The sequence below is a fragment of the Lytechinus pictus genome, chromosome 1 (assembly GCF_037042905.1).
Source record: "Lytechinus pictus isolate F3 Inbred chromosome 1, Lp3.0, whole genome shotgun sequence".
Taxonomy (NCBI): Eukaryota; Metazoa; Echinodermata; class Echinoidea; order Temnopleuroida; family Toxopneustidae; genus Lytechinus; species Lytechinus pictus.
In genome coordinates, this window is record NC_087245.1 from 18,802,496 (window position 1) to 18,825,700 (window position 23,205).

General features: G+C 33.0%; 1 protein-coding gene across 1 annotated transcript in view; it reads right to left on the minus strand.

Moving 5' to 3' along the window:
- The window catches only part of LOC129258839 (solute carrier family 15 member 2-like), a 32,911-nt gene that overhangs the window by 5,528 nt on the left and 4,178 nt on the right, over positions 1-23,205 (minus strand). Inside the window, exons 2-20 of the mRNA XM_054897081.2 lie at positions 19,922-20,045; positions 14,622-14,686; positions 14,226-14,319; positions 13,350-13,491; positions 12,274-12,366; positions 11,502-11,601; positions 9,562-9,730; positions 8,851-8,933; positions 8,404-8,487; positions 7,129-7,263; positions 5,984-6,016; positions 5,481-5,651; positions 4,560-4,676; positions 3,938-4,099; positions 3,267-3,313; positions 2,523-2,660; positions 2,125-2,248; positions 1,171-1,302; positions 167-274 (exon numbers count right to left, since the gene is read on the minus strand). Of these exons, the coding sequence (XP_054753056.2) occupies positions 167-274; positions 1,171-1,302; positions 2,125-2,248; positions 2,523-2,660; positions 3,267-3,313; positions 3,938-4,099; positions 4,560-4,676; positions 5,481-5,651; positions 5,984-6,016; positions 7,129-7,263; positions 8,404-8,487; positions 8,851-8,933; positions 9,562-9,730; positions 11,502-11,601; positions 12,274-12,366; positions 13,350-13,491; positions 14,226-14,319; positions 14,622-14,686; positions 19,922-20,045 (2,121 nt within the window). The remainder of the gene's footprint in view (positions 1-166; positions 275-1,170; positions 1,303-2,124; positions 2,249-2,522; positions 2,661-3,266; positions 3,314-3,937; positions 4,100-4,559; positions 4,677-5,480; positions 5,652-5,983; positions 6,017-7,128; positions 7,264-8,403; positions 8,488-8,850; positions 8,934-9,561; positions 9,731-11,501; positions 11,602-12,273; positions 12,367-13,349; positions 13,492-14,225; positions 14,320-14,621; positions 14,687-19,921; positions 20,046-23,205) is intronic.

The window sequence follows — 23,205 nt, forward strand, 5'->3', positions numbered from 1 at the left end:
TCACGAATTGACCAATCGTTTATCTAGAATACTAAAGAATATTCATATTAGAGGGATATAATAGACAATATTTTCCCCAGTACAGTGAATAAAGAAAAGCCTATCTACATGTAAGTGCTAGAAGCATAGCAGAGCTTATATTGCATTACCATTATTGCTTTCTTACCTGACTTTCAATTAGTTGAGATTCAGCGATGATGACAACAATAAGATTCCCAAAGGCAACAGTCATAAGCCAAGCAGCTTGAACACAGGACTTCATACTAGATGGGGCCTGCATCATGTTTAATTAATAAAAAGCAAGAAAAAAAAAGGAACAATGTGACCAATCATTTGGCTGGTGAAAAGAAGAGTGGAATTGACAAATGGGATGCATAGGCCTATAGCTACATAGAACTACAACGTAAGTTTTATACGTATTCTCCATTTGACATGCTAAGTATTTTGCTTAAGAAAAACTCAAATTAATGGGTTTCGATAGCAGGCTTTATCAGAGCTTAATGGTCTGAATTATGTGACATCACATTGTGTCAGGAGGGTTGCGATTCCATAGAATTGTACATAGAAAAGGAGGATTACTTTTACAATTTTTAGATTATGAATTCCATTCTTTCTATTTACAGAGGTAAATGTTACTGAAAATTATTCAATGCTTAAATGGATGGAAACCTACAACTCTTCACTAGGTTTTTTTGTAATTTCTTTCTTTGGATCTTATTGTGCCTAAATTGCATGTCAGAAGTTTTTACAAAATAATCTGAATGCAAATAGAATTGGAAAGCTGCGCAAATGGAATATGGCAAGGGGGCGGTGCATGAGATCCCTCCGATTGAACAATCCATCCCATTCACATCATACAGATCACAACATTGGATGGGATGATGCCCAAATAATTTACTTTGAAAGTAATTTCTGGAAAAGAAAGGTAAAATAATTACAGTGGATAAATAGGATTGACCCAGTACTTAGAGAGACTCTGGATGTATATTGTCACCCATCTTTAGACAATGTAAACAAACTCTACACCAAACACTGAATATTCACACAGTTTACTACACAAAACGTATTAACTTCAAACTGTAGTGAGTATCACACCAGACCTTTGACTAAGTAAATCAAACACCAAGCACCCATACAGTTACTACACCAAACACGTTGATCAATACATACCTGTGAGTAAGAAAACTCCAGACCTGTGATCGAGAATAAAATCTCTCCACAAGTGATGATAACATATTGAGGTATTTGTAGGAGCATTGATACACTATTAGGCTGGACCTCCATGTGGATAGCAAGATGAATCTACATTGTAGAGGTGAAACAGATAAAAAGGACAAATTATTTGTTTTGTTTGTAATATATTACAGGACCTCTCTTCACACCATTGATAGGTTTACTTCAACCATTTTATTTTTTCGATGAGGCCTACATTAAAAGGGTATGTGTGCAGAGTGATAAGAGTGTAGAGAGCACGGTTCAGAGCAGTTATATCAAGACATAAACAAGAAGCAGAAGGATAGACCTCATATTGGTGTAATTTCTTTCGGCAAGAAATTTATACACATTGTGCTGCACTCGACCCAGGTGAGGTAAATGGGTACCTGGCAGGATTTTATTCCTTGAATTGCCACCGCACTGTAAAAGGCTGCAGGGCTAAAGCCAGGGTAATAATATCCAATGAGAAGTGCATAGGGACGCATTTGGCAGTGATATGCGCTATATAAGCATGTCGGTATTATTCATCCGGGCATTTTTAATCTCGAGCCCTAGCAACTGGCCGGCCGATGAAAACAATGCACTAGTGACCCATACAGCAGCGCAGCGTTTTGGCAAGCCTACAATGCATAATACACAAACATCGCATTCATACTTTGTGCTGAACATCGTAATAATCGAGTTTACCCATTTCGTTATCTGGAGGTTTACAAAACTTTCTGAAATTTTCAGTGCTGTTTCTGACATTGTATCATTGTGTTTCTTAAACTTTGTTTTCATCGCGCTATGGTCAGTGCTGTCGTCGTTAAGCAGATGTGACGTCACTCCGCCCGCGCCTACTCTCTAATATATAATAAGACATAATATAAATTTATTTAGAATATATCAAGGAAGGATATTAATACTTACAATATCTGGATGTGATATATTGGCAGGCTGTAAAATCAACCGATAGATGCCGCCCATCTGAACATCAACACGACCCAAAAGCTCTTTACTAGCATTTCCCTCAGGCAATCCATACACATTGTACCTGTTGTCAACCAACAAACAGTACATTGTATATACATTGTTGAGGAACAATACCTCACCAGATTTGTTAAAAGATATCAAATTGAAAATTTATTTCTAGAGCAATGAATTTGCGCGTTTCATAACACATTCACGTAAGTTGTGCCCTTATTCTATTGTAACATATGCATTAATCATGAGGGATTGTTTGACAGTGTACTCTATACCTTCCATTAATAAATGTTCTCTTTCACTCACAATTCCACTCATTAATCTAATATAAGGTAAATACTCACTCTCCAGGCTCAATACCGCGAGATGAGCTGACATTGTTTCGTAGAACATGCATAGTGTAGGTTATATCCTTCAAAGGTTCTTCTATGGAGATGGTCAGGTTATCCGGTAGAGTGCCAGTAGACATGAAATATCCAAAACTAAGAATTAAACAAAAAAAAAACAAAAAAAATAATGGACTATAGGGCAATTGATCATTTTCTTTATTTGATAAAAAAATGCTACAATCTAATACATTCATTGATTATTTGCTACGGTGAATTTTCCTTGCGGTTATAAAGCGCCTTTCATTCAAGCTACAAAGCGCTTCACAATTCGCAATAAAATTCATTCACAAAATAAATAGGCCTTCAAGAGATTCTTGTGTCGATTCACAGATGCATCATTACATATATAACAGGAGTAAAAAAAACGTTGCATGAAAAAAAAATGAAATTTTAGGAATTTATTTGTATTGGATTGAATGGAGTATTATCCCTAACCTACATCACAATGATATCACCGAAGGGACCAATCTAGATCTAGTGATTACAACTTTTGATTAACATAACAGAAACCCATTATTTTCTTGTTTGTTGGATTTCAAACTTAAGTGTATCTGATTTTTATTTCTTCTTTAAAAACTTCTTTCTGTGTGGATTCCTGTAATATACATCAGTGCCAGGTACACTATAAAATCTAACTTCTGACCATTTAATTTCTTTAGTACATGGTTTAGACAGACGTACTGGCAGTGATTGTCTTACCTTATTTTTCCCAGTCCTTTACTTGACTTTTCTAAATGACCTTTTACCTACAGATAGACATAATAGAGAGATAATGAAATAGAAAGACAGACAGACATATAGATGAGGGAATGTTGACACATGTAGATATAATGCAATTACTTACAATTATACATATACACTCAAACCCAAGGCAAAAAATAAATATAAGTAGGAAAATATAGATGTAATGTGAGATACATAACGCTTAGTGTTTCACCCTTGTAATTTATTCTTTACTAGAAAATACCTTAATTTTTAGCATAATCATGGTCATTTTGATTTTACCAGAAGATTTCTTCAATGTTTTCAATCAGAACACTTTCTTCTGGAAAAATGTAAATGGTCATATTGATTATATTCAATCCAATTTAATTTATTTCACTTAAAATTGAAATCAATTACAGGGTAAAAAAATTAACTGAAAAAATCTTTATAAACAAGTTCATCTTAATTTTAAAATATTCATTCTTTAGAAATATTTATTCCTATATGTTATCAAAGGTGGTTTTTTCAAGATATTTCTATCCTCAAATTTATGAAATTGTGAAAGGAAAGGTTAGTGTTTACTGAAATTCTTTCTGTTCATAATAAATGCTATTAATGCATTATATCAAAACATAGCTTATAGCAGTGGATTAAGTTTCACTCACCTGAATAGCTTGGAGTTGGTCTCCTGAACTGTACACTGTGACACTTTCAACCTTCTGACTGCCTAAGCTGGCAGAAAATAATTGAACAGCACCCAGTTCCGAACAGCTAGGCTCAAATTTTACGTCATAATCTCCAATTGGAAAATCAATTTCTTTGGTCCCCTACAATGCAAATACAAAATATAATATTAATACACAGGATAACCATTTATTTTATGCATGTACAACTGTTATAGTTTCAAAAAGATAAAAATATATTCAACTATTACGCAACTTCATATTTGGAAATCACAAATTTCTGTCTTTTCATATAATACACCCGTTAATTGCTTGAATAAAAATGCACAGATGGAAGAACTAATGAGTGAAGAAAATTGTTCTAAACTTCGAGGCATGAATTGTCAACAGCTCTGTGCATCTACAAATATTCCATCATGGAAGATGTGCCCAAACTGTGAAAAGGCTTTTCATAGAACAAAAAGGCAGAATACAAGTACATACATGCAATCAAATGTTTATTTAATCAGAGCAATAAGATTTCACATTCATGATGTCAGTAAATTTGTTTATGCCCAAAAATTTTCTCCTGAAAAAAAAAATTATTGAAATGGATATGATTTACCTCGCCTATATCAATATTTCCAGTATAGAATTCACTTTCAACACCGATGGGGCAAGGTGATGCATTAATAATATTGACAATAGCTTGGTCTTTGCCTGGTAACTTGATTTCAGTACTCTGTAAATACAAACAATTAATAGAAATCAGAAAATTTGTCTTTAAAATATCTTCATTTCTTTATATGTGGTACATGTATCTTATCATTTATGAAATCTATTATAAGAAAAAAAATTTTATCATAGGTTCAAAAAAGAAACTTTAAAAAAATTATGTATGAAACAAAGATAACAATGACAATAATAAAAACAATGATAACAATAATCTTGCTACAGATTCTTCTTAACATAAAAGTACTTATTCTGAAGTCAAAACTCTGGTCTAAAGTTGTGATTTAACTATGGATGGTCAACTTTGACATAAATCTCAAACAGTATAGGTTCAATGTATCAGCTCATTTGACTCTAATCATTCTTAAATGCCTGGGGTGGATTAAGAAGCATTAAATAATCAGGAAAGAGCACGGTTAACATGAGAAACATTAATTTTAAACAAAATTTTGACATGGTTGCCTTCCCATAATTGTAGCACAGATTTATACGGATTTAACTTAAGGTATATACAAAACATTAATTTTAAACAAAATTTTGACATGGTTGCCTTCCCATAATTTTAGCACAGATTTATACCTTAAGTTAAATCTGTGCTAAATTATGGGAAGGCAACCATGTCAATTTAAAAAAAAAATTAATGTTTCTCATGTACTTTAAGTTAAATCCGACTTCAGAATACGGGCCAATGTATTCGTAAACATTCAATTCAAGTATTTATTTCCAAACATAACACTTGACTGGAGAGCAGTATGAATATAAATAGAATACAATCTTTAAAATCGACTGAATTTAAAAACACACTTCATCTTACGTCTATTTTCAACTGAACAAAACCAGCCAATATGAAAGCAATAGCGGCAAGGATCATTCCACCAGCCATCCTTTGCAAGGGACGCTTTGGAACATTGCACTTGTCTAGGAGGGGGTAAATGACTCCTTCAAAAAGAGGGATGAAGAATAGGATGAAAACTGGATTTAGGGCCTGTATAATAGAAAAATAAAACGTTAGGGTAGGGAAAAGAAAGGAGAGTAATTTTATTGTTCGATACAGATAACATAGATTTGCATAAAAAAGTAATAACACTATGAAGAATAACTAGATATATTGCTGAAGGAAAACACATATTGAAAATGGGTCTTGCATATCTTTACCCAAAGACCAATGTTTGTGCCAAATTTCATGAGTACTGGTAAAAAACTGAGGAATTAATCTGCAAGGATTTTTTTCCCATAACATGCTATTACCATGGCAATACAACTTCCAAGACATGTGAAAATGTGTCTTGCACATCTTCATCATGAAAACATTCTTACCTGCATTTGATCTGGTTTGATTTGATAAGAGCCCTGAAGAGAGAAACAATAAAGGAAAAAATGAAAACATTTGATTCATGGTAAGCTAAATTCACTCTGCGGATTGCTTAAGAAATAAATGAATCATCATGTAAGAAAAAAATAACAGAAATCAAGTGGTAGAATATACAAGAAATGACTTCAAACAAAATCATTAATAGAAAGCATTTCATGTGTGTATTTCAGGTAATTATCACATGTTTCCACACAGGTGCATATCTTTATAACTGAGGGGCAACTGAAATAGTTACTTTGAAAAACTGGAAATTTAAATGAATTCTACTTAAAGAATATCAAGCATCATATGTATCTACACTACATGAATTTTGTTATCACCACAGGTACACAGGAACAGAATGAGGGTTTAATGACGCTGGATGATACCGTAGTGTATGTGTTTATAGTGAAAGCTGAAATTCAGCTCTGATATCAAGAGTTCTCAACATGTCTGAAGACCAAAAATCCTAGGAATTTTACGAGATTTTTCAGACTTTCCAAGGATTCTTAGAATTTTAAAGAGAACATCTAATGACTTCTTTTTAAAGAATACAAACGATATAATCTACCTTCCATCAGTCTAAAACATCATAAACACCATGTAGGGATAAGAAAGTTACTAATATTTCAAGTAAACTTTATACAAAATGGAAGCATAGTTTCTGAATGTGTAATTGATAAAATGTAATCCAAATTCATAGATAGCATGAAGAGGAAAAAAATAAGTTTCCAAAAATGACTTAACTGACCTGACCTGAAAAGAATTTGAAAACTCAAAATTGTTTTTGCATTTTCCTACACCTAACTTTCCCTCAAACAAATATTTTCATAATGCAGGAATCATTATTATCACTACATGTATCTTCTTCCTAAACAATATATTTATTACATAAAAAATATTTATATTTATGAATTAAATTTCGACTAGAAAATGTAATGAAGAGTTACAAAATCCTTAAGTGGGAAAATATTCATGTCTCTTTGACACTAAGTATGCTCTTGATATTAATGCTTTGCAATCACTGCCATTTATGGAACTGTTTGAAAAGTGACCCTTTCAAATCTGATGCTGGTGGATATCTATTAAAAACTATTTTGAGATGACTGACCAGTCGACCATCCATGTGTTCTGCCTGGAGTGTCCAGCGAGATCCTTGTTGATCAAACAATGCCCAGAAGAAAGGAAGTGGTAAGAAGATGAAAAGGACATGGAGAAGCACCTTGATGTCTTCTATCAGAGAAGCCTGTATATTCACAACAAGAAAATGACTATTCATTCATACATACGCAAGAATCTCAAGCAAATGTCTGAATTAGTATACATTGGAAATATTGATACAATTCTTATTCAATTAACTTCTATCTACTGTCTTCCCCCCCCCCCCCATTTTTTATGTAGTTTTCTTTTCTTTTGGGGATCAATTTCTTTCAATTTACACCAACAAAAATAAATGCTCGTAGTGGGAGGATATATTATCATAATGGCTACAGTGTTTTATATAGCATCTATGTTTTTTTTTCTCCCTCCTGAAAAATTATCATTTTCAGCCATGTACATGCAACAAAAATTGATATGAAGTTTTTTAAATACTCAGCCCATAAACATATAAGCAGGTCATGAGTTCACTTAATGACTGTAACTTACACATTCCTACTTGTTTACATATTTTGGCTCATTCATAACTTCCTTCTGGATCATTCAGTAGATTTCACAATGAAATTTACATTGATGACCCTTGTACATATCATTGGTGTGAAATTCACACACTGGTATTTCCTGTAATGAACACACCTGTCAATCAAATACACCTGTAAAATTTATCTACCACCACCCCCCCTTTCTCCTTAACTCTCTCTCTCATTTCTTAGTCGCACACATCTTTCTGCTCGTCATTGAACATCTTTACAAATTATTAAGCAAAGCAAATCATGAGTTGAGGTATGTACATGTAGTTACGTAGTTATAGTAAGTGGCAGAAATAGGGGATGGGGCAGGGGCAACCCACTTTCCAGCCACCCCCCTCCCCCCATTTTTTTTAAGTGATAGGAATAAAAGTGAGAAGAAAAAAAAATAAGAGGAAATACATGAAAGTGTATATTGGGTCATTCTTTCTTTATTCACCTTGCCCCTCCCCCCTCCCAATCAAAATACTCTGATGCCACCCCCTGGTTGATAAACCGGACAAGCAATGCTTGAAACTAAAGCTGAACAAGTTGAAAGTATCTTTAAAAAAAATGAAATGTAATTCTTCTGTAAACTAATGTCTTGCCAAAAGGGCACTAGAATCATTCACTGAGATTTAAACCCAGTTCTGGGCTTACAAGACCATAGTCATACTGTTGAGCCATGATAGTGCCAGTTATAAAAATCTGTTAGAACTTACACCATATTTTTCCTCTGCCCAGTCAAGCCAATGCTCTTTCTTCTCTGGACTGTTTCTGTTCTGAAATCGATTCTTCACAGCAAACTAAAGAAAGAAGAACAAACATATCTCAGATTTAATTTTGTAAATTCAAGAAGCAGAGTATAGGTAATGATGTAATGATAATAACACCAACAATAATGTACTAACAATCACAAAAATAATAGAAAATTATCAAAGCAGTATGAATAAGTATAATTCTAAAAACAAAATCAATAAAATTGATCATAAAGAAAACAAGGCATAAGCGATTTTGTGTCTCGCCCACTTATGAAAATAACGAGAAATATCTTGATTTGAAGGAAGAAAGAAAGAAAAAGCAAGCAAGAAAGCAAGAAAGATATATATTTTTCAATTCAATAAATAATGTAAAAAGAAAGACAAAAAAAAACCATGATTATCACTTACCCCCATTGCTTTAATAACCTCTCCAACAATATTTCCAGAAGGAGGATTTTGCTGATAAAAGTAACGCCCACACACAAAAATTGCTGCAAGAAATACATGCAAAGGATAAAATAATGAACACCATAAAGCTGTCATTTATAAATGCAAACATGCACATACATAGTTTAATTAACACAATACTAAATTTACTATGATTCCAAAATATATTTAGTACACGTACATGTATGGATTTTTTGCCTGAATTAAAAGAGTACTTTTTCTTCAGATATTTTCTGTTATTTTCGGCTTAACTCCTAGTATCAACAACAGTATTTATTACTGTGTTGTTTAAATACACTGGCTTCACTCTAATACAGAATGAAAAGAAAATGAATGAATTGTACATTTATTGCATCATATTGTAGAAATGGAAAAAATGCCAAATAGCTTTAAAGTGGCACCAAGTGAAACAATTATGACGAAATTGAAAATGATAAAACGCCACCCTCACCCCTAAACCTGTCTTAACTAATTTTGATTATTTTCCTATTAAAAAAAAAAAGAATCCATTGAAATACACGAGTTAATTGCTAAAACTCTGATAAATATTAAATGATGAAAATGCAGATAATTTTTCGTGCTCTTTCTCTCAAGTTCAGGGGTCACTTCAACCCTCTGTTCTTCTCTTTTATAAAGTGTAAGAAAATAAGATGACAATTCTTAAATCCTTACCAATGGCAACTGCCATTAGAGCAGCAGGAACACCAAAGGCAAGAGTGTAGCAGTCATTCCCAAAGCACTTGACATCATGGCGTAGGATAGGTGTAATAAACGTTGAGATGAGGCTCCCAGAATTAATGGAGAAATAGAATACTGAGAAAAACCTCTGGATTTCTTTCTCCTAGGTAAAAGGACATAATCAAATTGTGAATACTTCTTACGAAAGAAAAAAAACTATGCGATTGAACAATGGTGATTCAGTTTAGTTTCATCCTTCACTATTACAAGTGAAACACACTATCAATCTTGCCTTTGTTATGCAATTGAACGTAGCAGCAGTGCTGATAAGATGAATAAAGAGAGGAAAAAACATAAAATCATAAATGACCTTGAACATGTGACCTGCAACCTGATGATAAGTGAAATCTGATAAGTGATACCTGATTACCCTCGTGTCGAGGTTTAACAAAACTGGTCCATGACATTTCAAAGACTTAACCTTCAATAAGATTTCAATGTTGACGACAGCTCTAGTGCCGGCACCTGTAGTCTTGCAAGACAAAAATCACCAAATTATATTTTTCTTGATATTTGAGTCAGAGTGCTAGCCTGAATTCTTGAAATAAAATACAAATAAAAGCAAATACAGCCTACCTATCTGATGCTGTACACTGTAGTGTCTGCACTGTATACACTTGAATCTTTGATTCAAATCTAATTAGCATAAATTGCTTTTGAGTTGAAAACGCAGCCCACTAGCACACTATCACCTATTCATGCCAGCCGAAAAAAAGGCCGACATAAATAGATAATAAACAAGGCCAGCATAAAGGTTAGCTGGGGTTATGATATGTTGTAGAGTCTTGTGTTGTGCATGTTTATTGTTGTGTTGATGTGGTGACATCATCATGTAATGACATTGTCATCACATGAATAGTCACACATTCTGTTACATGTGTCTCTCTACACTGGCCTTGCTTGCTCACTGCCTCCAGCTGATGAGCAAGCAAGGCCTGTCTTATATACTCCAGCAAATGATAGGCAAACTTTTTGACAGTTAATGAAGAAACTGCCACGCCATGGTTTAACTTCCATTATAACATGCATAAACATGATGTTTGACAATAGACTATACTAGTATCATCCAATAGGCAGGAGGAGATGAGAACTTTTAGCATGCATTCATGAATACGAATTAGAATTCATTACATAACTTGAATTCATAATGACCAGTTCACAAAGATGTATTCAAACGTTAAGCCTACAATGGCTAAAATTTCAGTAAGCTAACATCTGGTTCTTCCATTTATAAGTGTCTGTCTACTCAAAACAAATGAACAATACTGAATATGTGCAGAATTTATCTAGTAATAATGGGACTACTACTGGGTCAGACAATGACCTACTAGCTAGAAAATGCCACATGTCATGCATATCTTTCAGACAAAGATGAATGCATGGTTTATAGCGGTTGCTAAGTCAGACAAGGTTTGGTGAATAAATTTACATATTAGCTCAGTATGCTCAATGCCCAAGATAACTTGCTAATGCTATGATTATAGAAAATATGTATCATACTCAATGGGGCTGCGCTACAGGGGCAGCAGGGGGGTAATCCCCCCCCCCCCACGATTCTTCATGTAGTGAAAAAATGGGGGAAAGATCTAAAATAAAAAAAAAAATAAAAAAAAACAAGTGGAATGCCTCTGGCAGTTTTGCCTGCATTTCGTGATTCAATATAGCAGTAGTGCTGCCATGTAAAATACTAAGTTCATTGAACCTAAATAACCATTGACATCCATCATGTGACCTGAATCTCGAGCAAAATGATCAGTGATACTTGATTACCCTTATGTCCTAGTTTCATGAGAGAAACAAATACACAAAAGGGAAGAAAAAGAAAACAATCATCAAATAACAGGAAAGAAAGAGAGAGGGTGAATCCAACAAACCTGATCTGCTTTAAACTGATCTCCACCAAAGGCTGACACACAGGGCTTGATCCCACCAGTTCCCAGACCTATCAGTAATAGGCCTATCATAGGACCAACTCTGACAGGTAGTGATAAAATGAGCATGGAAAAATCCATTAAACATTACCATTTGCAAAATCATTGTGGCACTAAAAGGGCTGACAGCATATCTTTTAAAACGGTTTATTACATGAATCTTATTTCAATTTACATGAATCTTATTTCAATCTCTATGGCAGAGTGATAACAAAGATCTATTGTGTGTGAAATTAAAAATTATTTACAATTACTAAACATCATACAAATGTACAGAAATTATGGAATAAATGCCCTTTAACTTGAAGAGAAAATCATATTGATATGGATAGACTGATTGAACATTCATGATTTCTACTTGAATAAAAAAATACACTGAAAATAACCACACAATCATACACTTATTACAATTAATGTATCTACAAAGCTCAATAATGTGAGCTGTAACATAAAAATATTTATTTTGGATTAAAAAAGAATCCTAAAAAATTTGCAATTTATTTTCAATAGAACATATATCTACACTACACATTACAAGGAACTAAAAAAATTCAATATGCAGGAAATATGTGAGTTCAAAATGAGAAATTTTTATAAAATCTTACTGGTAGGCATGTATGCAATAGTATTCAAATACTTTGAAGGACATATGTTTGTACTATATACTTTCTCAGGATTCCATTTTAAGTTGTACTGTATCACCGAGGTTACTTACAATTCAGGATTGCCTGTCGTCTGGGGAGGTAGCGCAGTGAAGCACATGACTGCATTGCCCAGCATGTAGATCTGAGCAATATAGACAATAGTTCTGGAACATAGAGAAATAAGAGTTTGTTATATATATATAGTTTGATATAATTAGTATATATTTTGGTTACATAATTGCATAAGTATGTTTAAGTAAGCAACTGGAGAATAAATGCATTTGAGATATGAGCGACCGAGTGATTGATAGATTCATAATTCAGACATTCTCGAATATGTTTTTTGTTCATGCTATATGCGATACAAAATCTAATATGTTGCTTTGCAAAATTTGTAGGAATTGTACACAATAAAACGAAATCAAACAAACTATCATTTTTATTCATTTTTTTCACAGTAATTACACAAATCAGAGTGTTCCAAGAAGCAGACATGTTAGAGGGCAATCAATGTACATACATGCATTAATCATGATAAATCAATGTTTTTCAATGATCTCATACACATGTTTCCTAACGTTATGCCCTCCACTGCAAAGTCATCTGTGAACTGTATACACACAACACCATTGTTAATGAGGCCTACATGTACAATTCCTTTTGGGTCAATAACTTCTTCCTAGATAGTACACTGGCAGGTGAAAAATTTAAAAATCAAAGAAAATATTTAACTGAACAAGGAACCCCCACTGCAGACAAATGTAAGGATTAATCAGTAGGACTATAGCAATGAGATATCAGAAAAACTGTAATGTTTGACGAAGGCTTGTTATCACATAGAATAGGAGTGAAACACTGTGATTAATTCAGGGTGTTGATTTGTAAAGCAATTTCTCACAATACACCTGTGCATATGATGTCATAATCTCATAGCGCCCTCTCTCAGAGGATATAGGAAAGTGTGTAAACGGAGTAGTCAGAGATGTGCAGATTACTAATGGCAATCGCATCAGCCTCTAAGACGATGGCACAATGTCTTCAATGCACCAGGTCTATAAACATGATGGAACAAGATCATAATATGGGTGCAACTTGCAGGGGAGCAATTTAAATTGTGAATATTGGATGGCATCTATTGGGTACTCACTTGTACTTTCCCAGCCAACCATCAGCTATCATTGCACCAATGATTGGAGAGAAGTAGCACAGCATGTTGAAGGAATGGAAGATCACTGTCGATGTATTATCACCAAGGAGCAGAATGTTTGTCAGATATAGAACCAAGATGGCTACAAAAAAATCAAAAAGAAAAATCACTCTTATCAGTGGTTTAAGGATAAACATTACAAGTACAACACTGACCTAAAGTAGAATGTTTGGGAGGCACTGTGATTAAAAGATGAAGATGAAGAGCAGAATAGATGATTGAGGAAGAAAGCTAAATAGAAGAAAAGAAGAAGATACGTGGAGCTGAAAAACTTGAATGAAAAAGAAGAGAAGGGGAATCAGAAGACAAATATAAAAAAGAGGGAAAAGAAGATAAGAAGAGGGAAGAAGCAAAAGATAATGAAAGAAAAGAAGATGAAGAAGTAGAATGGAGCAGAAGAAAAGAAGAACAGGAGAGAAACAGACAGGATAAGAAGAGGATGATCAAAGAAAAAGAAGAAAGATAAGACGTAAGAAAAAAGAAAGGCCAAGTTAAAAAAAAAAGAAGATACAAATGATGAAGAAGTGAAGAAAGACACCCCCAAATATGGTGATGATCACTTTTTAGTTTTAACATCACTTTTAACATAGAAAGAAGAGAGGATGTTGTGTATATTAGACTGATAACATTCTTGTATGGAATGACTGATTGTCCGCTATAACATCAGGGGTGATACTGATACTTCATAAAGAACGCTAAATGAATGGATAATGGAAGAGGATAGTGATAAGAGAAATCAAGAACTTCCAGAAGATAAAAAAATGGGAAAGAATTTACAATAAAAGAAGAAACCAACAGTTTCACTTTGAATATTACCTTTCATGCCATAGAAGGAGAACCTCTCGCAGAACTCTGTTCCTACAATGAAGAACACACTCTTTGGAAACCCTGATTGGCCCGTCACAAATTTCTGTGGACAAATAAGCAAAAACTAATTGAAAACACATTCACTTAGAAATAATTTCCTGTACAAACAATTTCTCAATGATCATAAAGTCATATTTTTCTTGGATAGCATGTTATTCGTAATGTTGAATCATCAGTAAAAGTGACTACAAAACTTCAAGCTGGCCAATATCATTTTGACTTGCATGCGAATCATGTTCATCATATGAAATATGAAATAAAATAATCAGAATTGCTGTTTGAATTTTCTTTGAATTGATTGCAAATCTTTGAAATACAAGGTCCAGGACTAAAACATTTAGTTACCTTTACTCGACCCCATCCTTTGCCACTGATAGCTTGTTCCTGAGGGCGATCAATCAAAGAGCTCCCTGAAATGATACAAATTTTTTTTTAAATAAAAGCGGTTGTCGCTCTGATAATTGCAGGTACTCTGATAATGAATGAATAAATGCATGATTGAAGAATTAACACAAACATATTGCACATACAAGTATATGATACATAAATTATCCACAAAAATGAATGAATATATGATCTATAAAAATGAAGTGTGAAAGCCCACAATTGAAAAAGTACACCTGTATGTAACTAAAGATTTTTTTTCTTTTAACAATATATGTATTCTATTTGTGTGGTAGTAGTAGTTTTGGCGGTGGTAGTAGTATTAAAATAGCAGAAGTTGTGGTAGTAGTTACATGGTAGTATAAATAGAGTAGTAGTAATAATAGTAGAAGTAGTGGTAGTAGTAGTAATAGTAACAGTTGTAGAAGAAATAGTATACACAATATAACATTTGTACAAAGACAATGGTGAAAGTAAGTTAGAGAGGAAGGGAAATAAGGAGAAGATGAAGAAGAAGGGGAAGAAGAAGGGAAGAAGAAGAAGAAGGGGAAGAAGAAGGGGAAGAAGAAGATGAGGAGGAAGAAGAAGAAGAAGCAGAAGAAGAAGAAGATAAAGAAGATCAATGAGGAGAGAAGAAATAGGAGTAGGAGGAAGAATAAGGAAAAAAGAAGGAACAAAAAGAATTTGACATCATTGTTTCACGACTACCACTGGCATTCATGGCAGCAATCCCTCTCAAGGATGAATATAATGTTTTACCAAAAGACATTGGTTGGTATTCTCCAAGCATTGACCAATTGTAAAGTCAACCCTGTACAATACATATATCATAATAATATTGAAATACTTTACATGAACAATCACCACAAATTAATTATAACTGTCTGCAATCACTTTAATACCCCTAAAATTCATAATGCATGTGGATGATGATAAAATGTCTGTATACTGCTATAACACCCCCCCCCCCCCCATCCTAGTATATGTGGAAAATATTCATCATTAAATTTCAAACACAATAAATGTAGAAGAAATAGTATACATAATATAACATTTGTACAAAGACAATGGTGAAATGAAGTTAGAGAGGAAGGGAAATAAGGAGAAGATGAAGAAGAAGGGGAAGAAGAAGAAGGGGAGGAAGGGGAAGAAGAATAACAAGAACAAGAAGAACAACAACAAGAACAAGAAGAAGAACAAGAACAATAAGAACAAGAAGAAGAAGAGGAAGAAGATAAAGAAGATCAAAGAGGAGAGAAGAAATAGGAGAAGGAGGAAGAATAAGGACAAAAAAGAAGGAACAAAAAGAATTTGACATCATTGTGTCACGACTACCACTGGCATTCATGGCAGCAATCCCTCTCAAGGATGAATATAATGTTTTACCAAAAGACATTGGTTGGTATTCTCAGAGCCTTGATCAATTATCAAGTCAACCCTGTACAATACATGTATATCCACTTATATGGATTGCCAGTTTAGTTGTTTACCCATTTATCAAGTACATATCAGTTTCATATAGCAGTGAAAAGTTTTCCCAAAAATAATTTTCATCACTAAAATGGGAAGAAATATGGAAATGGGTATGCCAAGATACAATTAATTTTCATGAACTCTGTTATTTCATCTCTTTAAAATCAATTTTGGATGGAGATGAAGCTTAGAATTCCATGGTAGTATGGACTAGAATCTTTGCTCAGTCTGCAGTTCAGTTAAAACTAGGTTTAATTATGGAATATCATCCACTTTAATCACCGATGCGAAACTCAATCCAGTTGATCAACAGCCCCTGAAATTTTGACTTGACTGTCATAACTCCTGGAGATACAGGATGCAATATCTGAGAGATGTCTTAACATCATTTGTGATTTCATGTCATAAAGAGAAGTGGAACAGGACACCATTTCAGTATGTAGGGTGTATTATCTAAAGCAGCAAAATTTTCAAAAGGGATATTTGATTGAGCAATAGGGGAAAAATATGAGGGTATGAGGAGAAAGAGTGGGTAATATGATTCCATAGAATAGAGAGGGGGAAATGTGTAAGAATACCCAGTTTAGGGTATGAAAACAATATTTTTTTATCCTAGTAATTTTCTGATGATGAGATGCACCAATGATGTATTGAGCACATTGTGACATATGCTAGATCTATCAAATTCATAAAACAAAATTCAGGTACATGTATTTAGCATTTATTTTAAGAAGTTCAAATTGATCATGAATAATCAAGGATAGGGTTTATGGGAGGGAAGCTTCCTGGGGGCCGTTTCATAAAGCTGCTCATAAGTTAAGAGCGACTTTAAGAACGACTGGTGATCCTTTCTTGTGGTAAATAATATGTTCATTAGTGATTACTTAGCATCTAAGAAATGTTCACCAGTCGTTCTTAAAGTCGCTCTTAACTTACAAACAGCTTTATAAAACACCCACCAGGGCTGGGAAGGGATGTTGGGGGCGGTTGGGGTGGGAGGGTGTATGATTCTTTTTCATACTCATTCAGTTTCCTTTGATTCGATTGCTTTGCTGTAAATTCATTTTATGTTATATTCTGTATTTTTAGACTAGGTATTTACCTAGTTCTTGATAATTTTAATGTTATATTCTGTAACTTTTGTAACTTATGGTATGCTTTTGCTCAATAGCAATTATGTTATGTTACTTTTGGGGGGGTAATATTCTATCAGAATATGTATATGTGTATATGTTTTTTAACTGAATTATCAACTCAATAAAGACTATTAAAAATGTGAAATAAATACATATCACTGTCAATCCAACATGTTCTGTGTTTCAAATAGCATCTAGTATTTCACCTAACACTTAACTCGGGGGAACAGGCAGTGAAATCGAAAAAAATGTTATTCCCTTGTCCTCAAATGTGCAAAATTGAGAAGTATCAAAAACATTTTCCATTATCTGCCTAAAACCAAAAATGTTGACAAAGAAAAAAATGCTGGTGGCAGTAGTAATTTTCAAGCATACAAAGATGGATCTCTCTGTAGGAATTTAAATTGACATGTACTGGCTAGTACGGTAAGCTCAAATATCACAGCAAGTGGTTTACTCAAGCATGAATTTTGTTACTGTGCATGTACATGTATATTGATAGCACTCATAGACATTCACTATAATATGAGTTAACAATATCACAAATATATATTCACTATTTTCTCAAACTCATTACAGAAATTTAAGAGATGTTTTTTCAAGACTTTGATGTTGTTTTTACATGTACAAGTATACATGAGTGGACAATTTGATGTTGGACATGGCAAATTACAATATACAGTACTAAATATGCATATTGTTATTTCAATTTTTTAGACAGCAATGACACAATGCATTCAATCTTAAAAGAATTTGAAAACATTTAGCTCTACAAGAAAACAATGTACTAAAAGTCAATCAGCAAACAACATTAATAACAATAATTGTAAATCAATATGATATGGTGTTTGTGATGTTTATTACAACCTGTATGTTAAAGACTATTCAGGCTCAGCATTCAGTATTTTTCATGAATCGGAGCTAATTAAGATTAAAAAAACATGTATAATATCCAGTACAGTGGTGCTCAAAAGTCAGTGAACCCCACTAAAAGAAAAAAATATTTTTGAGTCATCAAGTTCTGTCATGTTTTACATATTAAATTGTGATTTCTCTGGGCTTACAGAACGTTGTAATGTTGTTGTTTATGTTCAACACTCAGCATAAAAGAGGGCAATATGTGAAGGGCTTCACTTACTTTTGAACACATCTGAATTTACTAATAATGTAGTTTTAAAGGCAAAGGGTATAACTTTTGATTTCAGGTCAAAATTTCAAATTTATTTTTAATAAACATATCAACATGTCAAATTTTTAAATTACTCATTTCTAAAGCTTAAACTACATGTAAAAGGGGAACCTATAAAAAATTGTTGATTTATGGAAATCATTCTTTTGATTTTTACTGCTAAAATTATCATTTTTTCCCAGAAATACATAATTGATTTGTCCTTCATGATTCAATAATCTAATGTACTTTGAGGTGTAAAAGGTAGTGGTTTTTGTCAAATATTCAAGGTCATTCATTAACTTCAATGTGTTTTTAAAATTCATGACAAAATTTGATTTTTACAGTATGTTAGGGATCTCTTCTAAAGAGGGAGAGGGAGGTAATCTTTACTACTTCGTGAGGGCCAATTACCCCCAGAAATCAGATTTCAAATAAGAAAGTTTCAAATTTCTTATTTTGTTTTGGAAAGTTTCAGTTTACAATAGTGTGTGTTTCAGAGACTTCAGTCATGTTAACATTAAAGTCAATAATTTTTTGAAGAAATCTATCTTTAAGATGGCATATTTAAAGGGGTTTGAGGTTAAAGATATCAATAAAAAAAAATTTAATGCAACAAAAAAATAAAAAAATAAGAATACAATTCTACTAGTTCATGAAACAACGAACGATATAAGTCTAAAGACATACGGTGTATTTTATATGTATCTTTGTATATTAAATTGTACACATATGATTACACAGTTCTCCATTACAAATTACATTAACATAACAATTAAAAATGAACAAATGTTAGTCAAACCACAACCATGCAAAGAGAAGCAAACTAAAGCCTCATGATCGTAATAATGATACAAAACCAAATTCACCAGAAAACATAAATCTTGGGCATGCCCCCCCCCCCCTCCCCTTCAGTAAACACAATTGTCATTACTCATTAGCCCTAAGTACAGAAAGAACTGAAGCATGCATCAAAACATCTTTTACATTTACTGAAGCAATGGTGTATAAATGTTGCAGGACAAAGTAGGAAAGAAGCATGCATGATATAAAATGATAAAGAGATTGGAATAATGAAGGAAAATGAAAGGGTGACAAATACTAATAAAAGCTTGCACCACTGTATCTGAATAAATGAATTTAAGAAATTGGTAACGCATAAGTAGATAACGAAGTAAACAAATATTATTACTTCAATATTATCTCAAGCAGTAAAATGATAAAAATAATAATGACTAGGATTCCCACACCTAAAGTACAAGTAATGCCATACACATGTCTAAAACCTTAAAAAGCTGCTCTATGCAACTTAAGAAAACTATTTCAAGAGCAAAGGATATAACAACTTGGGACAACGAAAGAAAAGCATGTCTGAAACCATAAAAAAATGAATTAGTCAAATGAAGACAATTATTTACAGAGCAAGTTAGGCAACATAACACCATGAACATGCAACTACGGACAAAATTTACAGCAAGCAGTACCTGCGGTAGGTCTTTTATAAGCTGCGCTTGAATATGGTGACTCGGTGTGCGTAGTACCATCTTCCAGCGTTTGAGGATCCATCATAAAAGGAACTAACTCGTCTTCAGCAATAAAATCAGTCATCTGCTAGGAAGCGACAGAAAGACCATGTTCAGTTACCTCCAAGTTTCCCATTATCATGAAAATGTAACAGCAATTTAGTGTATTTATTACTTATTTATTCAGACCTTTCAAGAATACATTATAATGAAAAAAATATGTATATGTAATACAAATCATTCAAGTGCAAGATCGACCTGAATTTAAGATTGTTTATGTAAATACCCAGGCAAAATATTTCAAGCAAGAATTTTTTTTAAAGACTTTTGTTACAAAGATGGAAAGATATGCACAATGGTTAGGCCTCATATCGAGCCAATTCAAAATTTAACTTAAAATTCCACTATAGACCAACAATCTATGTTAAATTAATCATTCTCTAGTGCATAGATGTTTCTAAAAGGATTCATTATGAAAATTAATAGAAAAGGATGAAAGCAATAATATGTTGGGAGGATTTGGGGATTGAAGCAAAAACAAAATTATATTTATTGCAGCAGCTTCTGAATGGTGTTATTGAAGTAGATCTGTAATGATATAGAGACAGAAATATAACAGATGTCTAGAGTTAGTAATGACAAGAGTTTAAGTGAATGGAGGTAAAATGTTAGTGCAAAAGGAAAAAGGGTATATCATTGGAATACCAATTCACATATATCTACAAGTAAGTTTTTAACTTGAACATAATATATTCCTAACAGAAGTAATAAAACTGATTATTTTTACAATACTAATTTATAAAAATAATTATGGAGGTTCGATACAAATATTTGGATCAGAACTCAACTATTCCATGACAATTAATAGAAATAACAATTACAACTGAATTAATACCAGTTCATATTATATTCATACTCTATCATATAGTGCACAGTCTTCGATATGGGCAAAATTTACTTTCTGAAAATTTAGCATTTTTGTTTAGTTAATACCAATCATGATTTTCTTAAGCCTTTATGATAAGAATTACCAGAAAAAATGACCAATATTCCATCATATAGGATGCTATTGAAGCAATAATGAAATACATCAATGATAAAATACTAGTGATTTTCTTTAAGATAATGACTGCTCGATCCTCCCTCCCATAACAACTAATCCCTACAAATGCTTGAGAAACAAAACTTCCCACATAATACATTGTATGGAAAAAGATGTTTTAGGTCTGTACCTCAAGACTACCTAACAATGAACCTGAATTAAACCATTCTGGATTTGTAATTGATTAGAAAATGCTGACACTCAGGCGATTAATTTCTTCTTTTCTATTTTTAATTTTCAAGTTTATCTTTTCTATTAGATATTCAATTATCAGATTGAATTATACTGAAATCACTGACATGTAATAGTGAATTACAGACACCCATATGGCAATCAAGTGATTTTAAATGAAAAAATAATATGGGTACCTTATTCTCATGCATGGTTTTCTGAGACTACCTCGACTTAATTTGGAAAATAATTGATACAGATCCCAAAGTCTTTAAAGGACAAGTCCACCCCAACAAAAAGTTGATTTGAATAAAAAAGAGAAAAATGCAACAAGCATTACACCAAAAAAATTCATCAAAATCAGATGCAAAATAAAAAAGTTATGACATTCTAAAGTTTCCCTTAATTTCACAAAACAGACTAAGCACATCCTGGTTGCTTTGCAAATTGAGGGGACTGATGACGTCATCCAATCACTATTTCTTTTGTATTTCATTGCATGAAATATTTTCACTTTCCCCACATTGTCATGTAAAACAAAGTTATATTCCACCCTGAACATGTAGAATTACCACTGTTTTAACATTTTGCAGAACTTTTAGACAGGTTATTATTGTCAAATCTGTAATAACTGAAATATTGTATAATTCAAACAATAAAAAAAAGAAATAGTGGATAAGGGACATCATTGACCCACTCATTTGCATATCATTGAGATGTGCATTTAACTACTTTGTTGAAAATAACTTTACTATATTACATTCGATTTGGATAAAATTTTCAGCATTATACTTCCTTGATTTTTCTCTATTGATTCAGATCAACAATTTTGGGGGATGAAGTTGACCTTTGAATCTAACAACCAATGAAAAAAAATTAATAAAGCAACTATTTTTTATTTGAAATAAACGTGTTTGAAAACAGCATTTTTATGATAAAAAGGTGTTGATGATTGAACACATCCTGAATCCTGTACCTTCTCACTATAAATCCCCTACTTCTATCATGGATCTAGTGTAGCTCCACGCTTCTGTCATGAATATTCCTCTGAGCTACTCAGATGTCCCTTGAGATTTGACCGGGATTGTTTTCCCTTCTCCGCAATATACCTGTCACACTTAAGATATTAATCCTGACTCGTTGCCTCCAGACGAATAATGTATTCCCTGAAAACTGCAGATAAACTCGCTTTCTAACGTCGCTTCAGCGATCTGATGTTACGCTATATCAACTCCTTCAGTGCCAATAGGGTTTGGTATTTGAAATGAAAAAAAAAATGAACAAGCATTTTGTTGACTTTCAAGCTTGAGCAAAATATATATTTTTCATTCTGTATTGCTCTTTAATAGAAATTAAAACAGAAACCTTCAATTTCTCTTGCTCAGTCCAGGCTCAGCCAATAAGTAATAATTTCCTCCTAAAGACTTGTCAGATTTTGACATATCATTTGCCCTAAGCAATAACAAAGCAAGTGCTTTATGTAGCCTACTCTCCATTCAAGTACACAAATTGATCAAAATATATGGCAATCAATCATTTTGTCTACTAAACGTTTGGAGCTATCTGAGATAAAGATAAAATAAAGCATGGTACAGTACAGGTACATGCGGACAGTGAAATCTCCAACATGTTCCTTCATGGAACACAATATTTCTGCTTTGAATAAAAAAGTATGTCCAGCGACTACAAACAAAAACCATAATTAATCACATGACCATTTACTATTGAATGGTACTTTAATAGATAGGCCTACCTCTCTTGATTTCATTGGCTACCGTACTATTAAATCTCAAAGCCAAAGCCATGTTAATTATGTTATGTAAAATTCAACACCATTCTGCACGTGCCGTCATAACACATCTCATATAATAAAAATTGGAAAATATCAATTCCAGGTTCAATAGCAACTGCCAGAAAACTCATCCATAAATAATTGTCAATTCAGTTTGTCCATGAATCTAGCCTACAAGAG